This window comes from Anabrus simplex, chromosome 1 (assembly GCF_040414725.1).
Source record: "Anabrus simplex isolate iqAnaSimp1 chromosome 1, ASM4041472v1, whole genome shotgun sequence".
NCBI classification, from domain to species: Eukaryota; Metazoa; Arthropoda; class Insecta; order Orthoptera; family Tettigoniidae; genus Anabrus; species Anabrus simplex.
Window position 1 is genome coordinate 402662119 of NC_090265.1, and position 21316 is coordinate 402683434.

Sequence of the window (21316 nt, forward strand, 5' to 3'; positions counted from 1 at the left end):
AATCACTGTATCGGTTCCCTATAAACCCCCAGTCTATTCCGGAAATTTGACATGGTATGGACCTAAAAACCTATCCTTGGACAGGTGGATGCTAAATATGAAGTCTGGTTGAAATATCTCCAGTAGTTTTCAAGTTATACGAAATGCGCTTTGTTGCACGCACCCGCTTTTGAGTTATGTCTGGTGGGACTTGTACTGGAAAACCGCCCGTTAACGATATCTCCCTTATTAGGTAATCCTCCTACCGAAAAATGTACAATATTTTTGGAAGTGGCTTTCCATCCAGGTTGGTCGATTTCCAGTCAAGCTGGTCTTGTATATATTGCAGGATAGTAAAATCACTGTTTCGGTTCCCTATAAACCCCCAGCGCATTCCGGGAATTTGATATGGTATGGGCCTAAAATCCAACCTTTGGAAAGGTGGATGCTAAATATGAAGTAAATATAAATACGCTTTACACGCACCCGCTTTTGAGTTAAGTCCGGTGGGATTTGTACCGAAAAACGGTCCGTTAATGATATGTCCCTTATTAATCCTCGTATCGATGTGATGCAGATGTGGAAAAAGATTTAGAAATTGATTTCCATTAAGGGAGGTAGATTTCCAATAAATTTCGTTTTGTATATTTTGTGGGAGTGCAAGGTCACGGTTTCGGATTCGTGTAAACCCCTAGTAAGTTCAGGGATTTAGAAATAATATTGGCCCTCATACCTACCCAAGGATAGGTGGATTCTAAATATGAAACTTGGTAGAAATATATCCAGTAATTTTTATGTTACAGACAAACACAGACAGACAGATACCAAAGTTAGAAAAGATGCAGATGGTCATTTCTAAATCTGAAACGGACAACTGAATAAAATTTCGCCAAAATAGTCACTGAACAGTGACGCGGTCGTTACGATTTTATTTATGTAGATAATTGGGTAAAAGAGGGAGGGGAAACGAACAGATAAGTAATAATGACTTGTGATGCAGTTTTTTATTTGAATCCCGTAGGCGACCTGTGCGTCGTGACGAGGATGAAATGATGAAGAAGACGGCAGATACACCCAGTCACCGTGCCAGGGGAATTAACCAATTATGTTTACAATTCCCGACCCTGCCGGGAATCAAACCCGGGACCCTTGTGAACAAAGGCCAGCACGCTAACCATTTAGCCATGCAGCCGGACAACGAACAGATGAACGCCACAATAAACACTGACAGTGCTGTGAAGCAGATAAGCAATATGTTTTGACTAAATGGTTTGCAGTGGGAGAGCAATGCAGCATGGCAGAGTGGAGGAGTGAAAGATCACCTTCTCCACTTAATTCTTAGTTTCAACCTTCTTAACAATGGTTTATATATAAATTTCCTTCTTCTATCACTTTTCACACTTCCTGGTTGCGTAGCGGAAGGTAACTAGGTAACAACTGGACATGTCCCCGTTTTGCGGCCGGAATAATTAACCATATGAGACTCAAATCACCGACCCAACCAGGAATCGAATCCTTCAAGCCGAAAGCAACGACGCTGATCAGTCAACAAAAGAGCGGGGCAATGAATTATACATAGATATATTCACATTCAATAGGAATATTTGAAGAAGACATTTTTAGCAGCCATAGCAAAAGAGACTTGTGCCAAAATAATAGATAAGCAGAACAGACCTGTACAGTGTAGTACGAACCATGAATCTTCAAGCCAGGGTGAGTTGGCCTCGCAGTTAAGAGCGTGCAGGTGTGAACGTGTATTCGGGAGATAGTGGGCTCGAACCCCACTGTCGGCAGCCCTAAAGATGGTTTTCCGAAGTTTCCTATTTTTACACCAGGCAAATGCTGGGCTGTACCTTAGTTAACGCCATGGCTGCTTTCTCCACACTCCTAGCCCTTTCCTATCCCATCCTCACCATAAGAACTACCTGTGTCGGTCCTCAGCAGAGATCACACTGTGCGGCTTTTAAAATTTTGGAATTGTAACACTGAGTTGTGTACTACAACCAATGGCGGTCTGTGTGCGCATTTTGAGGCATGCGCGTATAGGAAGAAGCGTCAGGCGGATTTGATTTGTGTAAAACAGCAATCGGACAAGTCTTGTGAGTTTATAAAATTAAGAGATTTGTTAGTGCAAAACCTGGATAAAGAAAGCTTATCATATTTGCAGGTTATTGTAACCGTATTTATTACCAGGATTAAAAGAGCAACATATTTGGGATGTTAAATAAAATTATTTATTATTATTATTATTATTATTATTATTAATTATATGCAGTCGTATTAGCACGCACTTTATTAAAACATAACCGGTTTTCGGACACTAAGGCCCATCATCAGTGTTAAATTTGTTTGGTTTTTTTTGCTAGGGGCTTTACGTCGCACCGACACAGATAGGTCTTATGGCGACGATGGGATAGGAAAGGCCTAGGAGTTGGAAGGAAGCGGCCGTGGCCTTAATTAAGGTACAGCCCCAGCATTTGCCTGGTGTGAAAATGGGAAACCACGGAAAACCATGACTACTTTTTAAGGCAGTGTGTAGCATTTAGGGCCTGTGGTGGTTGCGATGGTGGTTAATGTTTTAAGAGGAAGTGAAACTGGGCAACCATTCTTCATTAACACAAATCAAAAGAGGAGAAAGGAGGAAGTCCGACAATTTGAAGGATCAAAGTAGGCCTATCAGCAATAAGGAGAAGGGCTACGAACGGTGTGATGATAAGACTCCCAAGGATTTGTGAACGTAAGGCTTTCGGGGTCTGAAAGGAACAAGAGTTGACCGAGGGATGTCAGATAGCAAAGATGAAAGCGAAGAGACTCGCACAAGTAAATGGAAGCAATATCAGCCGCAGTTAGGACTCCCATGGTCGCCATCCCACGCTCCAGTTTGATAGCCCGAGGTTTTCCTTTTGGTCACCTCTTATGATAGGCAGGGAATACCGTGGATGTATTCGACCACCCCCACATACAGGAGTGATCGCTGGATGATGAATATTTCATGCATTATCCGTGTTTGGAATCACGGTCACTTAGGCAATAAACCAATGACAATGTTACTCAGCATCACGCTCCTACTGTAAATATTAATTGAACCTAACGGAAGTGGTAAAGGCGTGCTTAGTTCTCTCGGTAGGACGTGGGTTCGATGTACCATAAAAATGTGAGATATTTAGAACCAATACCATTTACTGGGAGGTTCGTGACTAAGTTCACTCAGTCTACACCAGAAATGACTACGAAGTTAATCCTCTACTGCATTAATTATTTTTCGTTTTCGTTCGGTGAAAAAAAGTCAAGCTTTAATGGTCAACGTACGTTCAGTGTTTTAGATACACCAGCAATTCTTAACTAGAGCTAATAGCTTAACACTCGTATGTAATGTGGATTGCCATAATGGGGTATATATATATAAGATTTTTCACGATTTTACGCTAAGCTTTTAACATTTAACGACCGAAGATTACTGCCTACTGGCTATCGGAACATATTGTAAGGCGCAAGTATACTTGCATGACCGTAGGTCGGTAACGTCTTTGAGGTTGAGCCAGATGTACTCCTGAACCCTGTGGTAATACGATGGGCAGGGCCCACGTAAATTAAACGGTGGTTGGTACGCGTGGATGTTGACGGGGTGGAAGGAGTACCTTTGGTTGTAGGGCTGTTTTGTCATATGTTATGTAAAATAAAACAAGGCATCCCTGGTATATGTGTTCGATTGACTGTACAGTTGAAGGTATGCCGTAAAACTACGTCTGTCCGCAATCTGTATCCATTTATACAGATGAAAAGCTATATATTGCCTACAGGAATAGTACAGGAATTATTTACATTTTGCTCCTCGTCTCAAAAGTCTTGTTTTCGAACGGCTCTCGTGACATGTACGCAGATGAATATAAACATGTCTTAGAGACCACGGAGTTCCACAAATGGATCGTGAAACCTTACATCGAATGATGCCAATATGATGTGCAACTTCATGTTAACGTATGACATTGATATTCAAATATTTATTTCTTATTTCCTAGCCAAAATGTCAGTCTCTTCAGCATTTGTATTACCTATATGAAACCAAGCCGGCCCCGCGGTATAGGGGTAGCATGCCTGCCTTTCACTAAGAGGCTCTGGGTTCGATTTCCGGCCATGGCAGAGAATTTTATCTGGACCTGATGGTTGGTTCGAGGTCCACTCAGCCTACGTGATTACAATATTGAGGAGTTTTCTGTTGGTGAGATGGCGACTCCGGTCTAGAAACCAAGAATAATGGTCGAAAGGATTCGGCGCACTTCGTAATCTGCAGGCCTTCAGACTGAACAGCGGTCGCTTGGTAGGCCAAGGCCCTTCAAAGCTGTTGTTTCATAACAAAACAAACGCGGGAGAAGCAAACCTCTTTATTTTCACCGATAATTATATACAACTCAAGATTCAATGTACTGAGTAGGGAGACGAAATAATGTTTTGGAATAACGTATTGAAACTGTACACTACAGTATATAAGCCGAAGTGGAAAATATTTCCATTGAGATAACCACAATGAAGAAATCAGACCCGTCTACTGTTCTTGGATAAAACAATCTGAACCTTACAGAGCATATCTCCCTTAATTGAATGTCAAAATGTATAAAATAAAGTAGTATAAGTGAGGTCATTTGATGTTCTAATTTAGAAATATTGTCTTGAACATACCGTCACAATAATTCTCAGAGATGAACGTAGAAAATCCACACTCAAAAGAGCCACTTGAAGTTTCCATAACTTAACCTTTAACCACACACCTATAGCTCTCAGATTCTTGATAATGTATCTAATTTAAAGCCAGATGAGAAATTAAGTCAAATGTAGCGAACATGCAGTCAGTAACGAGGATTCCGAACTATAAGAGGAGGGGCGCTTATTAAAGATCTCACGTGCTCTGGTCAGGATTCTGAACATAGAAATTCACCAAGTACAGACGGTGTTGTCTTACCTGAGTCGTAGAGAGAGCTTTCCCGCTGGAGTGTGGTGAGCTTGAAGTCCTCCCCTTTCTTCTCGACCTTCACCGAGCCCACTGCTGCCGCCAGCCGCCTCCGCCGCCTCTCTCGTTCTTCCTCTAGAACACACCACCATATATAATACTGTACGCTGCGAGGATGAAGACCGCACTTAACATAGCAAGAACATTTTTCTATTTTATTATCTGAATTATGAACCATGCAGGTCAGTAATGTGAGTCAACATGATTTAATTCACACTTCTTTCCTCTTGATACTGCCTTTACTGGCGAGACGTTGTGTTTACAGTGCACTATGTCTACTGGTATGGGCTAGAACAAATTTGTTACTTTCGTTCACCTGTCTCAGTCTCATCCTTGGCTTTGACAATATACACTGACTGACAGAGCAAATGCAACACCAAGAAGGAGTGGTTCAAAAGAGATGAAAGTTGGCGAAAAAACAGAGACGGCACGGACGAATAATTGATGTTTATTTCGAACCGATATGCAGGTTACACAATGCGCACGGCATCGACTCAGTAGGATGTAGGACCACCGCGAGCGGCGATGGACGCAGAAACACGTCGAGGTACAGAGTCAATAAGAGTGCGGATGGTGTCCTGAGGGATGGTTCTCCATTCTCTGTCAACCATTTGCCACAGTTGGTCGTCCGTACGAGGCTGGGGCAGAGTTTGCAAACGGCGTCCAATGAGATCCCACACGCGTTCCATTGGTGAGAGATCCGGAGAGTACGCTGGCCACGGAAGCATCTGTACACCTCGTAGAGCCTGTTGGGAGATGCGAGCAGTGTGTGGGCGGGCATTATCCTGCTGAAACAGAGCATTGGGCAGCCCCTGAAGGTACGGGAGTGCCACCGGCCGCAGCACATGCTGCACGTAGCGGTGGGCATTTAACGTGCCTTGAATACGCACTAGAGGTGACGTGGAATCATACGTAATAGCGCCCCAAACCATGATGCCGCGTTGTCTAGCGGTAGGGCGCTCCACAATTACTGCCGGATTTGACCTTTCTCCACGCCGACGCCACACTCGTCTGCGGTGACTATCACTGACAGAACAGAAGCGTGACTCATCGGAGAACACGACGTTCCGCCATTCCCTCATCCAAGTCGCTCTAGCCCGGTACCATGCCAGGCGTGCACGTCTATGCGGTGGAGTCAATGGTAGTCTTCTGAGCGGGCGCCGGGAGTGCAGGCTCCTTCAACCAATCGACGGGAAATTGTTCTGGTCGATATTGGAACAGCCAGGGTGTCTTGCACATGCTGAAGAATGGCGGTTGACGTGGCGTGCGGGGCTGCCACCGCTTGGCGCCGGATGCGCCGATCCTCGCGTGCTGACGTCACTCGGGCTGCGCCTGGACCCCTCGCACGTGCCACATGTCCCTGCGCCAACCATCTTCGCCACAGGCGCTGCACCGTGGACACATCCCTATGGGTATCGGCTGCGATTTGACGAAGCGACCAACCTGCCCTTCTCAGCCCGATCACCATACCCCTCGTAAAGTCGTCTGTCTGCTGGAAATGCCTCCGTTGACGGCGGCCTGGCATTCTTAGCAATACACGTGTCCTGTGGCACACGACAACACGTTCTACAATGACTGTCGGCTGAGAAATCACGGTACGAAGTGGGCCAATCGCCAACGCCGTGTCCCATTTATCGTTCGCTACGTGCGCAGCACAGCGGCGCATTTCACATCATGAGCATATCTCAGTGACGTCAGTCTACCCTGCAATTGGCATAAAGTTCTGACCACTCCTTCTTGGTGTTGCATTTGCTCTGTCAGTCAGTGTAAAAGTGACTGAGGTATGAGCTACGCATTAATGCTGTTCTTTATGCAGCCAGTCCCTGTAATGAATAGTGTGAACATATCACTCAGAGTCGGCTGCTGCGTGCATGTCGCTGAGTGATATGAAATAACAAATTCCGGTTCGGTGAGGAAAGCAATGAGAAACCACCGTACTCCTCACTTCCCTTGTGCCTCTCCAGTGACGCCTATGCTATCTGTGACGGCCTTCGGGCTGAGTACGCAGCACATTTACAGTAGAAATACACCCTGTTGTTAATGAGCAGTGAAGGAAACGTAGCGATGTGGTTGCGAATACGGAGGGTGAACTAACTTAACAGCTCTTTGTGTACGCAAATGTCTGCACTTTTATGACTGCACCCAGCTAAAACAGCAACAAGAACGAGAAAATGAGAGTAGCGATAACAACGTGACTGACTATGATTAGGCCAAGTGTCATTATTTGATTGTAGAAATACTGTGTTGTAGCTTCCTAATTTGTTCATTAGACATATTCTCTCCTTGCAAATATTTTTAAAAGTACAATGCAGGAAATTATTCAGTTATGGACCTAAGTTTTCTGAATACATATTTTTATATATTATTCTTAGAGTGTTTGCTCAAAAGAAATAATTGCAGATGTTTGTTCCTTCAAACATGCATTTGTTGAGCCCTCTGCATTCGCAACGCCTTATATACACAACTGTGGCAAGACAGAATGCACTTCTTTTAGTGGCACTTGGTTTTCTTTAATCTTACATTTCAAACTGGATAAAATATGAAGCATTTAATTATGATATCCTGATACAGTGAAGGATATATTTCATATATTTATTATCAGCACTGTAATAGAACAATGGATAAGTATCTCCATCATGAAATGAGAAAATTACGTTACCTTAAATATGTGGGTGTAAGTTACTTCTGACGATAGGAATTGTCATTGGAAGTCTTGGATTGAAAGTAAAATTTATTTATATCACCAACAATCAAGTTATTAATTTTCCAATATATTAACACGTTAATGATGAGACCGCTAGGTCTAAAGCACTAAGTAAGATGATGGATGATGATGATGATGATGATGTTTATTATACCGGACTGAATGGCTCATATGGTAGAAGCACTGGACTTTTGTGACCAAGTGCAGCCCTGGCTCTAACTCCAGGTATTTCAAGGTGCTCTAAAACGCCAACCTCGTTTTGGTAAATTTACTTTCACGAAAAAGGATTTCTGCGAGACAAAATTCCGACGTCGTGGCGCCTTCAAAAACGTAGAAGTAGTTATTGAATTATGTTATTATCATCATTCATACTCTACTTCGAAAATAGGCATATTTTGCCATATTTAGTTAAGAAGAAAGCCATTCTTTTTCTGTGTCGTCTCAGTTAACAAAACATAATTTTCCAGTCTGTCGAAAACACGATGTGTAACACTCTAACATACCTGTAAAATACCAATGAGGACGACTGATTTCAAAAACGAAATACAAATCGCGAAATAAACAACCACCCACCTGACACAGTAGATTGATTATTAAGGAAACAAACAAAAATACAATAAATACACACCTGAAAACAACAAATACATAGACCTTGATTACGTGAACAGAAACACGTACAAAATACCTAACATTTCCTAAGAGCAAATTCTAAAAATAGCCCAGTACGAAAAAAACGCTGCAAAGACACATCAGCAAATGCAACCTAAACAAAAAATACCTTTTCTTGAAACCAAACCAAACTGCAAACAAAATGCAATTTCCACACCAAATACAAAGAACACAAAATCGCCATTAGATAAAATCGGCATTCAGCATATGCAGAACACGTATATGATAGGTCACACCACATCACAGACATCAACACAGATTACACACTGAAAATAATAAAATCGTTAAACATAAAAGAAGCAACAGAAATACACAACGCAGGAAAGACCATACAAACCACCTCAATGATCACAATCATCTGAAGGATTTCCCCTTTTACACGCTATTAAATTCATTCAAAATTTAATAAACAGTTTTTCACACAATTCACTTCAGCGGATAATGAATTTCATAGGAGATTACTCTGACTTAAAGTACGTTTGGAATGTGGGTCAGGTTATATTTATTTGTTCTATATTCTATGAATTTAGGCAGCGGCACGCCGTTCTAGACCGTCATGTAGGTTTCTATTTTATAACTAAATATAAAGGCATAAACGATACACTATAGTTCCTAACCACATATTTAATTTCGTCTAAAGTCATTATCATGCATTCATTCAGATACACGCTATGACAAATAAATCATAGCCAGCTAACACATCCCCATCTTCGTTGAACAATACCCTTCCACCTCACCTCAACCCTCTCTCCCACTTCCCTCCCTACAAGTTAGCAAGTCACAATAGAAGCAAGTGACCTGGAATCAGTCCAACATTTGTCGCCAGACAAGCAGGTTTAAGTAAAGTACAGTAAAGCTTTTAAAGTGCCAACAAAGGACTTACATTCATAATACAACTCACTTGTTCATTATATCACCAATTCACAATCACTGATAAGTTTACGCAACGTAAATAATACTGTACATAATATACACCGCCTCTGTGGTGTAGTGGTTAGCGTGATTAGCTGCCACCCCCGGAGGTCTGGGTTCGATTCCCGGCTCTGCCACGAAATTTGAAAAGTGGTACGAGGGCTGGAACGGGGTCCACTCAGACTCGGGGGGTCAACTGAGTAGAGGTGGGTTCTATTCCCACCTCAGCCATCCTCGCAGTGGTTTTCCGTGGTTTCCCACTTCACCTCCAGGCGAATGCCGGGATGGTACCTAACTTAAGGCCACGGCCGGTTCCTTCCCTCATCCTTGCCTATCCCTTCCAATCTTCCCATCCCCCTACAAGGCCCCTGTTCACCATAGCAGGTGAGGCCGCCTGGGCGAGGTACTGGTCATACTCCCCAGTTGTATCCCCCGACCAAGAGTCTGAAGCTCCAGGACACTGCCCTTGAGGCGGTAGAGGTGGGATCCCTCGCTGAGTCCGAGGGAAAAGCCGAAACTGGATTGCAAACAGATGATGATGATGATGATGATGATGTCATGTCATTCTACTTATAACTGTCCAGTTTTACATTTAGTGCTACATTTCGTGTTTTTGACAGACTGAAAAACAAGTATTACTCCATTACTTTTATAGTTACCGGAATTTGGCGATAGAATCGATTATAGCATCGAATGGCAGGAGCTTCTAGTTTGAGGACCATTAACATGCTGGACAAAAAGCAGATAATAGATGGGAAGTTCGATGCAGAACCTTATATATTTCATTTCCTAATCAAATAATGATGCAGGCTTGAAGTTTAGCATTATTGTTGGTAAAGTTATCTTACAGTAGCTACGGTATCTCCAGATTTACGTGGTATCCGAATCATAGAGACATTACTTGTCGTTTCAGAAACCACAGATACAATTGCTGGGATTCGAACTGTGGCGGCCTTGGTGCAAGTCAGTGACAAATTCACTCGCCCATTACGCCCCTCCTTTCATACTCCATGAATACCTTGTACATATTTCATGCCTAGAAGAACAACCAACTGTTGTTTTCTTTCTTTTCCAGTGATTTGAATGTTAACTTGCGTGCTGTTTACTATTTCAGTTTCTTTCATTTTAAACTAGGTAAATTGTAATTAATTACAGTGGTATAACTTATATACTATTAGATGTAAGAACGGGCCTAAAATATTTTATCTTGCTACTGTAGGTAAATCTAATATCTACCTACCAATGGCGGCTGGTGGTTTGAAAATATGGTGGTGCAAAATGGATATCAAAGAGAGGTTTGAACATACTTTAAAATTAAAAATTGTATACCCGAGGACTTACGCAGAGATAACTGAAATATGATTTAGTATTCAAAATGACTAACTACAAGCATAACTATTTATAGAGAAAGTCCATCCGTCTCACAAAATAAATTAAACTAAAATAGGGAAAATTCATGCATATTCATTGTACAACAGCAGAATGGTTTCTTTCCTCAGCTCCAATTGAAACACAATATTCCTGAGATACCAAGAAAACAAGGGATATAGTTTCATGACGAGTGCTGCTATTCCCTCACAGTTTACGAGAATGACGAGTTTCAAAAGAAAGTCGCCTTACTACTCTAATGTCGAAGACAAGATCTTAATTATTGTCCCATGTATGTATACATGGCTTTTACGCAAAATATGCTGCTGGCAGGATGTAGTATTTACTCTGTCTTCTGGTATAGGCTAGAATAAATTTGTTACTTTCATTGACCTGTCTCAGTCTCTTCCTTGGCTTTGACAATATGAAAGTGATTGAGGTGTGAGCGATTCTAGTAATACCATTCCTTATGCAGCCAGTCCCTGTTATGAATGGTGTGAAAATATCGCTCATAGGATCGGTTGGTGCATGCATTTCATTGAGCTTGGCAGACTGATAGGGAATAGCAACTTCTGGCTCAGCGAGGAAAGCAACGGGAAACTACCTCACTCCTCATTTCCCTAGTATGCCTCTTCAGTGACACCTAGGCTATCTATGACAGCTGTTGGTGGATCTATAGAGGATTAAACCAGCCTTTGGGCTGAATACCCAACATACATATGCTGTGTTCATTATACAAGCCAAATAAATAATATGCTCCCACCACCGGTGGTAGATTTTACATTTGTGTGTAGCTAGATACAATTATAATATGCTCCCCCTCTCCCCCCCCCCCCCCAACTACCCAGGAAAGATTCAATACACCGATCATAGAGGTTTCAGTCCAACATTGCAATCTCGTTGATCAAATCTTCATAGTGGAAATGGTCATCAGTCAGGAGGTAGTCTTCGCAATTGTCAGTGTGAGACGATATCTTTCATGATTGGTGAATTTATTTCATATTTAAGAATTATCGAGTTCTGAATAATCCGGTCTTGGGTCATTTCAGACAAAATTACTTGTGGAATCTGCAATATATTTGTTATTTCAAGTATTTGACTATTGTTCATTTGTAAGAGAGGAGCGGGGCGCATGTTATTTTGTTAAAACCACCAGTGTGTTTGTTACTTGGCTGTTAGAAATGTTAAGACTACACAGGTTTTGTGTTGCTCTAAGAATAGATAGTAAAATGTAAGCAAATTAACTTCTAAAGATAATACAAAAATATTATTGTAGGTGTTAACAAACTATATTATTATCCATTTGCCACCCTCCAATACTGCAACCACTACACACAAACGTAGAGGTCTTGTGTTATAAATCTGCCTCTGCACAGTACTTCGAAAAGAAACCTAGTTGAAACAGGCTTTCCCAACGTTTATTTTTAGTTTCTTCTGTAAGTATATTAGTACCCATTTCAGAGAGTGTGACATACCTTTCTCAACAGAAAATCAGGCCGCACCTCTAACCTCCTGTCCCCGCACAAGCCGAAATCTTCCATGAACTACATTCCGTGAGTTTGCAACTTTCCAGCAGACATGAAGGAATGAAGGCTTCTACATTTTTTCCACGTTGTACCGACAACGATGATGGGTTAGGAACGGCTAAGTAGTGGGAAGAAAGTTACATTGACCTTAATTAAGGTACAGCCCCAGAATTTGCCTGGTAAAAAAACGGGGAACCACGTAAAACGATCTTCAGAGCTGCACACAGTGGGGTGGGTTTCAACCCACCATCTCCCGAATGCAAGGTGACAGCTACAGACGTACAAAACTAGACTCCAGCTACAGACAGTCAGGAATGAAGACAGTAAAATAACAATCTATTATAGCAGCAGAATCAGGAATTCAGGAAAATGCATGAGGGTTGAATGGTCAGCATACTTGCCTTTGGTTCAGTGGCCCCTAGATCGATTCCCTGCCGGATCGAGGATTCTAGCTGCTTATGGTTAATTTTTCTGAGTGGAAGATGCGTGTTCGTGCTCATCTTCTTTTTTGCTATTTGTTCGGGACGTCGGCCTAGAAAGATCTTTTACCCCTACTTGCACCATATTTGAGCAACCTGCGTAGATTTTGTAAATGGCGGAAGTGTAAAGTGTTAAATGTGAGGAAAGGAACGTTAAAGACGACAAAAACACCCAGTCCCCACGCCAGGGATATTAATCATTTACAATTAGAAACCCCTGACCCGGCCGGGAATCGAACCCGGGGCCGCCAGGTTAAAGGCGGACGCGTTACCCGCTCCACCGCGGAGCGGATTCGGACTTCGTGCTCATCTAATAACACTACTCTTCATCTATGTACCTATAACATAACGTAGACCTACTAATAACCTCAACGCGTTGGCGTCAGGAAGGACTTCAGCAGTAAAACTGGGTCAAATCGACATCAAATACCGGCCTCAATAGGGAAAAATGCCAGGAATAATAATAATGACATTAGATATATTGTAGACGCGTTGTTAGAATGGTCATGATGAACTGAAAGGGAATAACAACAACATATAGACAAAGCGTCCTAGATATTTTACTTTCCCCATTCGAGCGATATCTCCATTATAGTACTGTATTATGTTAACGTGCCGTCTTTTCTTAGCCTGACTTTCCCTAGCGTGTGACTTCTTCATTGAACAGGAAACCCCAGTACACGACGCCACGCAAACTGACTTCGGGGATCTTTAGGTGTGAGTGCTCGCAGTGCATTCTGAGTAATACGTCACACCAATTCCGTGATAGGATCAACTCCAACAGGCTGCTTCTAGCAATTGCATGTAATCCTTTCTGCATGCTATAGGACGCAGACAAATCGTTATTTGATTAGAAAATGTAAATCTACACGAAAAGAATGGATCTTAGCCTTCCGAGTGGGAACCCAGCAGCAAAGCTACTGAGTTAATCACGCCCACACACGAAAATAATGGATCTAAAAGGAAATATCTTCAAAGAATCAAACGTACCATTAATTCAGCACACTATTTCAGTGTAGGGGCTGCCTGGCCGAGGCGGTAAAGGCGTGCTCGGTTCGCCTGGAAGGACGTGGTGCGGTTCCCCGTCAGGAAGCCAACAAATTCAAGAAACGAGATTAGCACTTTTGGAGGTGCACATGGCCCTGAGGTTTACTCAGCCTACACCAAAAATGAGTACCAGGTTAATTCTTAGGGGCAAAGGTGGCCGGGCGTAGTACTAACCACTCTACCCCATCAATCAAGTGCCGAGGTTACGATAGTGTAAGCCTTTACCTTCCACCCCTCCAATGGCCTTCAGGGCCTGTACGGAGATGATTTTGCTTTTTGATTTGCTTTAACTTCAGTGTACTGTAAGTTCGAAGGTTATACAGGGTGGTGTCCGACTCGTTGGCTGAATGGTCAGCGTATTGGCCTTCGGTTCAGAGGGTCCCGGGTTCGATTCCCGGCCGGGTCGGGGATTTTAACCCTTGGCCCGGGGGCTGGATGTTTGTGCTGTCCCCAACATCCCTGCAACTCACACACCACACACAACACTATTCTCCACCACAATAACACGCAGTTACCTACACATGGCAAATGCCGCCCACCCTCATCGGAGGGTCTGCCTTAGAAGGGCTGCACTCGGCTATACATCGACGCACGTTATGATTATTATTATTATTATTATTATTATTATTATTATTATTATTATTATTATTATTATTATTATTATTATTATTATTATTATTATTATTATTATAGGGTGGTTGTAAACAACGGGAGCCGGGTATATGTGCATAAGAGGGTTGGTCACACTGATAAAATAATTTGAAAATTTTATTCGACGTCTCGTGCCATTGTTATGTTATTAGCTTCTGAAATTAGCTAATCAGATCGCTTCGTCGGCGAATTCCAATAAACTTTCCGATATGATTTTGCACGTGACTTAAAACCAGCTTGAGTGCATGACGAGAAATCATCATCAAACACAAGCACACCGTGGATATCAGTCGGTGCCACCGGACCGCACTTGCTATGACACGATCCTGTCAGTTCGGACGTCCGTGTTTCAGTTCCTCTCCGGGCGAAATTTTTTCTGCAATTGGTGCTCTCAAACCAGTGTTAAGCCACGTAAAGGTTTAGCAACGTCGTCTCAGAAACTCATCTGAATTCACTCGCGAAGAGACCTGCAGCTGATAACATGACAGCGGCGCGAGATGTGAATTATTATTTTCTTCTTCTCCTTTATCCGTCTACCCTCTAGGGTCGGCTTTTCCCTCGGACTCAGCGAGGGATCCCACCTCTACCGCCTCAAGGGCAGTGCCCTGGAGTTTCAGACTCTCGGTCGGGATACAACTGGGGAGGATGACCCTCGCACACGCGGCCTCGCCTGCTATGCTGAACAGGGGTTTTGGTGGGGGATGGGAAGATTGGAAGACAAGGAAGAGGGAAGAAAGCGGCCGTGGCCTTAAGTTAGGTACCATCCCGGCATTTGCCTGGAGGAGAAGTGGGAAACCACGGAAAACCACTTCCAGGATGGCTCAGGTGGGAATCGAACCCATCTCTACTCAGTTGACCTCCCGCGGCTGAGTGGACCCCGTTCCAGTACTCGTACCACTTTTCAAATTTCGTAGCAGAGCACGGAATCGAACCCGGTCCTCCGGGGGTGGCAGCTAATCACACTAACCACTACACCACAGAGGCGGACGAATTATTCTTTTTAAATTATGTATTAGTATGATCAACCCTCTAACGTTCATATACTCTGTTCGTGTTGTTTGCAACCACCTTGTATAAGCCTAATGTGTTGAAATAATAATTTTATTGGATTTATGTCCCATTACTTTTATGATTTTCTGAGACGGAATTTAGTCCCGCACGAATTCCTTTACCTGCCAGTATATCTAGCGAGACCGGACTCAGCCAGAATCGAACCTGCCACAGAACGCCAGCGCTTTAACCGTATTTTACCAGCTCCCTCTGCGGATCAGAATTGGAGTGTCGAATTTCCGGATCCCGGATATTTGAAGGGTGGAAAGAAGTCCATTGGACACTCCATGTTGTACAGTGTCGGCATGTAAACAAATATTTCGTGTCACATTTGACGTTTACCCGACAATATTAGAAACTCAGCCATAGATTACCCAATATATAGATATCCGGTAGTTATTGGTTTTCCACCCGGACGGGTAAGGTTCGATTCCCGGCCGATCCCGGTTTGGAATACTTATTTGAAAAGTCACGTGATGTCATGAAGGGCATCCGAATTTAAACCATCATCCTGAAACCAAAATGAGCGAGGTGATTCCAGGAATCCAGAATTACCTGGGATAAGCTGAAGAAAGTAAAAATCTACCGATACGAGTCTGGCGTATTCGAGCGTCTTCCGTGTACTCTACTCTACTCTAAACGTTTTCACTCCTTCCCTGAAGGGGGAGGCGGGCCTCTTAGACGGTGACGCCGTCTCTCAGGCCGGAAGATTGGTTACGGTGAAGGAGATGTGCGGAGAATGTAAGGGGGTGGGTGGCCGTGGCCTATACTACGAACTGTCCCGGTATTCACCTTAGTGCAGGAAAATGGAAAACCACGGAAAACCATTCTCAGAACAGCCGACGGGTGAGGCCAGGCGTGTACCCCAGACCCGTCTCCCGAATGCAGAGGCGTAGAGCCACGGTAGAGCCGTGGCCACCTTTCCTCTGCTCGGTTGGCCGGGAAGAGTGCAGAGCTGTGGGACCGCGGGCAAGCCGTAGCCTCTTAAGGGCCGAAACCCACTCTGCATCCACCGACTCTGCCGTGTATGGAAGACTGCGTGTTTATGTGGTATAGAAATGCTTAGTGCAAGGTCGTGCTTATTCATGGATCAAAAAAAAACAAGCGTTTGTAATGAGATACTTGTTTTCATTCGATATGAGCTCGATAAAAGGAAAACCAAACCATACACCATGGCGCAACAGCCCTGAAGAGCCAGGGCTTACCAAGCGACCGCTGCTCAGCCTGAAAGCCTGCAGATTACGAGGTGTCGTGTGGTGAGGACGACGAATCCTCTCCGCCGTTATTCTTGGTCTTCTAGGCTGGGATGACTATCTCAGCGTCAGATAGCTCCTCAGTTGTAATCATGTAGGCTGAGTGGAATACGAACCAGCCGTCAGATCCAAGTCAAAATCCCTGACCTGGACGGAAATCGAACCCGAGGCCTCCGAGTAAGAGGCAGGCACGCTACCCCTACGTAGCGTAGCCGACTGAAAAAAATGATGATGATGAAATGAAATGGCGTATGGCTTTTAGTGCCGGGAGTATCCAAGGACAAGTTCAGCTCGCCAGGTGCAGGTCTTTTGATTTGACACCTGTAGGCGACCTGCGCGTCGTGATGAGGATGAAATGATGATGAAGACGACACATACACCCAGCCCCCGTGCCAGGGAAATTAACCAATTACGGTTAAAATTCCCGACCCAGCCGGGAATCGAACCCGCGACCCCTGTGGCCAAAGGCCAGCACGCTAACCATTTAGCCATGGAGCCGGACAATGATGATGATGATGATGATGATGATGATGATGATGATGATGATGCTTGATGTTTATAGGGGTATAACGTATGTCATTGACGAAAACACCAAACTGTCAAATGCTGCAGAAATGTTGGGGACAGCGCAAACATCCGGTTCCGAGCAAAAGTAATTGACCGTTTAAAATTAAAATTCATTGACCCGGCTGGGACAGAACACCAAGACGCTGACCACACAACCATGAATTCCAAATCCTTGTATGTGCAGATATACAACCAAACATGCTCAAAACGGTACGTCACTACATAGTTGTGGATTACTCCAGTTACACAGCAACGCACTGCTTGGAAATAAATAGTAGTACTTACGATCATAAACATTTATGATGACATGATAACTATCACACTTTACTGCTGCCTGAGACGCAGATTGTTTACAGAGAGATTACTTCATCACATTTTCATTCCAAGATAAGTTACAGTCTAGTACTCTCCTATGTACCCTTCACAAAGTCGTGTTTATTCGTGGATCAAAGAAACCAGCGTTTGGAGAAAGGCATTATTTTTCTTGATGTGAGCTCGTAAAAATAAACTATAATGATGTTGACGACGATACTCGATGTTTAAATGGGTCTAACATATGCGTCATTGACGTAAACACCACAGTAACAAATTTACATCAATGCTCTATAAACACTTCATTCATGTTTAGCGACAAAATAGACCAAACTATAGTGTTAGACGACTCATTTTGCAAATAATGTGGCTTTTAAATACTTTCATTAAATGAAAACCTGTTTCAGTCCGGTTCCTTGGCGAAATGATCAGTTTCGGTACAGATGACCCTGGGTTTGATTCTCGACCGGGACGGGCATTTTAACCACGATTGGCCAATTCCTCTCACTGGGTATTTATCATCACATTAATACGCATCTTAATTTACATACAACATAACACACTATCAACCACTACAGAAACACGCAATACAGAATAGAACTCTCAACATAGAGTTGGCATCAGGAAGGGCATCTCGTCGTAAAACAGAGCTTAATTCACATCAGCACAGTTGCCATATGCCATGGATTTCACGGACAATCTGCGATTCTACAGAGTAAGAAGAACGTCCGGGATGAAAAGGCGGAGTCCGTGTATTTTATGGGGAAAATCTTGAAAAAGCAATGGTCAAGAAAATACAACTTGCAAATTGGTTGAGTCTTCTTTTTTTTTCTAGTTGCTTTACGTCGCATCGACACAGATAGGTCTTATGGCAACGGTGGGACAGGAAAGGTCTAGGAATGGGAAGGAAGCGACCGTGGCCTTAATTAGGGTACAGCCCAGCATTTACTTGGAGTGAAAATGGAAAACCACGGAAAACCATCTTCAGGGCTGCCGACAGTGGGGTTCGTACCCACTATCTCCCGGATGCGAGCTCACAGCTGCGCGCCCCTACCCGCACGGCCAACTCGCCAGGTGAGTCTTTTCTTTGACCAAGTTGTAAAATTGAAATATTTTTGGCAGACAGAATGGCTGAAAATTTTGAGAATATGCTAACAAGAAATGAGTAGCTTCTTTGCCATGTTTGTGTTTCCAGGGAACAGTATTTTGAATTTCTCAAAATTGTAGAATATTTTTTCTCAGGTTTTGGGTGCAATGCGAAAACAGAGAAAGAATTCTCATATGTCTGCCCTATAGACATAAGAAAGGAGCAATTTGACACTAACATCTGTAAATGCAATGCTGCAAGTAAAACATGAAATGAGTAATGGGTTTCATGGGCTCATTAAAAATCAAACCTAGTTCTTGGCTCTAAGAAGTGTGAGTGGTATAGAAATGGTTAGGGCATCATAAGTACTCATGTTTACCATAATTACATTCTTGTCATTCAATGAAGTTTATATAAATAATATACTGTTATTTTCTTTGGATAGCAGCTTCCTTATATCAACCGTATTAATAAGTGAATTACGTCCTGATTTTGGACTCTAAAATTGCGTCAATCTCCTAGTTCTGGACTATTGGATTATGGCAACCTTACATATCAGTGCCGACCCCAAAATGGTTGTAAATTGCCAGGAAAGAATGTAAAACTAGAAAGAAAACACACGTTTCAATCGAAACTTCAGAATGTTACCAATTTTTAAAATCGTTAAACACCTTACTTTCTTTTATTAGTATCACTGCTTATGTCCGACTCGTTGGCTGAACGATCAGCGTACTGGCCTTAGGTTCAGACGGTCCCGGGTTCGATTCCCGGCCGGGTCGGGGATTTTATCCTTACTTGGTTAATTCCAATGGCACGGGGGCTGGGTGTATGTGTTGTCTTCATCATCATTTCATCCTCATCACGACGCGCAGGTCGCCTACGGGAGTCAAATAGAAAGACCTGCACCTGGCGAGCCGAACCCGTCCTGGGATATCCCGGCACTAAAAGCCATACGACATTTCATTTCATTTCATTTCATTTCATCACTGCTTATTAGCTTCTTCTCCAGGTCAATGATAAGAGTGTCGGCCTTGCACAGTATATCAAAGTTACGGCTTCAAATCCGGTAGTAGTTGACTTTGTGAATAGTGGAGAAATATTCAAGCACGTTTGTAGTTTTACGTGACTGTTGATATGATAACAGCCACTGTAATTCCAGTTTTGGATAGAATACGAATCACTAGGATATGGCTTTTCATTTAAAACATACTGCCTGTATTGACCGGGATTCGAACCGTGGCTACCTTGGTGACATTCCAGGCGATATGTGACTCGGCTGTCACGTCCCTATTAACAAAGGTCCATTCATCACTCCATGTTGTCGGATCTGGCCATGTAGAAGGTAATTCATTCGGCGTTTGCCCCCAAAAATTAACTGAATCTCTTTCATAGGTCGCCCATCAGAGTTCTGGTTTCTCTGTCGTCTATTAGAGTAAAACTAAAGGCAACCTTATTTCTACTGCTTGCTGAAATGTTAGAACACCATATGGTCAGTTTTCAAATATTCAATCAACGAACCTCTTGGCGTTACAGTTCTAATGGGCTTTCACCTACGAAGCGACCGCTGCTCAGCCTGAAGGCCTGCAGATTACGAGGTAACACGTGGTCAGCGCGACGAATACCCTCAGTCGTGATTCCTGGCTATCTGCAGTAGTCTGGGGCCGCTATGTCACCGCCAAATAGCTCCTCAATTGTTCTCGCGTAGGTTGAGTGCACCTCAAACCAGCCCTCAGATCCAGGTAAAAATACCTAACCTGGTCGGGAATCGAACCCGGGGCCTCCGGGTAAGTGGCAGACTTACTAACCCTAGATCAAGCGGCCGGCTAAGTTTTCACATTTGAATGTCCGGAAATTGTATAAATAACATGGACGGACAAGATAAATTACTGTAGCTCGATCTATTCGTGTAATGAAGTCACTAAAAGAATCACGTTCTGATGTCTTGTAATATCGTGAAATTCACTATTTCGTGGAATGCAATCTTGTAACCTAGTGTTATGACTACGTGATACGGGTCACACAGCTGTAATTTTGTACTGGGACACGAAGGCTTCGAGTCCCACTGTCGGCAGCCTGAAGATGGATTTACGCGGGTTCCTATTTTCACAATATGCATACCTCAATTAAGACTGTTGCTGCTTCCTTCCCAGTCCTATTCCTTTTCCATCCTGACGTAACTGAAAATCTATCTGTGTCGGTACGCCGTCCACGTTTTTAAAGGCTCAAATTAGCTTTCTTTCTTTCTTTCAGGAACCGATGACCTGTTTTGTTTCGATTAGTTAAGATCTTGTTTGAAGTTCATGGAGCAAATTTTCTGATTCACCATTACAATGTCACTGCGTATAGTTTCATCTTATGGCCATCGTCGTCATCACATCATCATCAACAACAACAACAACATTTTCTCCCTGGCGGAATTGAGGACTTTCATAAACAACTGGTCTGAGCTGTGATCGAACTTGCCAGCATAAGCCACTCCACCCTGCTTATGTGAAATGTTATCGCATACACCCTGTAATACATTGCTCTTAGCAATGCTTACCACTTTTCCTGTTCGTAAGGCAGTTCTCACTGTACATCCAAGCATCGTTACCACGGTTGATGTCGTTGTCGAGTTAGGTCGGAAATTAATAAATCCCAACACTTACAGTGACTCCTTTGCAAGCCATGTAACAGAAGGATGAAGTAATTGATACGACACTAATCC

The 21316-nt window shown here is 43.2% G+C and overlaps 1 protein-coding gene across 2 annotated transcripts in view; it reads right to left on the reverse strand.

Moving 5' to 3' along the window:
• The window catches only part of LOC136866603 (synaptotagmin-5), a 147959-nt gene that overhangs the window by 43260 nt on the left and 83383 nt on the right, over positions 1-21316 (reverse strand). For both annotated transcript variants that reach the window (XM_067143729.2, XM_067143721.2), the window contains exon 4: positions 4937-5059. In XM_067143729.2, the coding sequence (XP_066999830.2) occupies positions 4937-5059 (123 nt within the window). The remainder of the gene's footprint in view (positions 1-4936; positions 5060-21316) is intronic.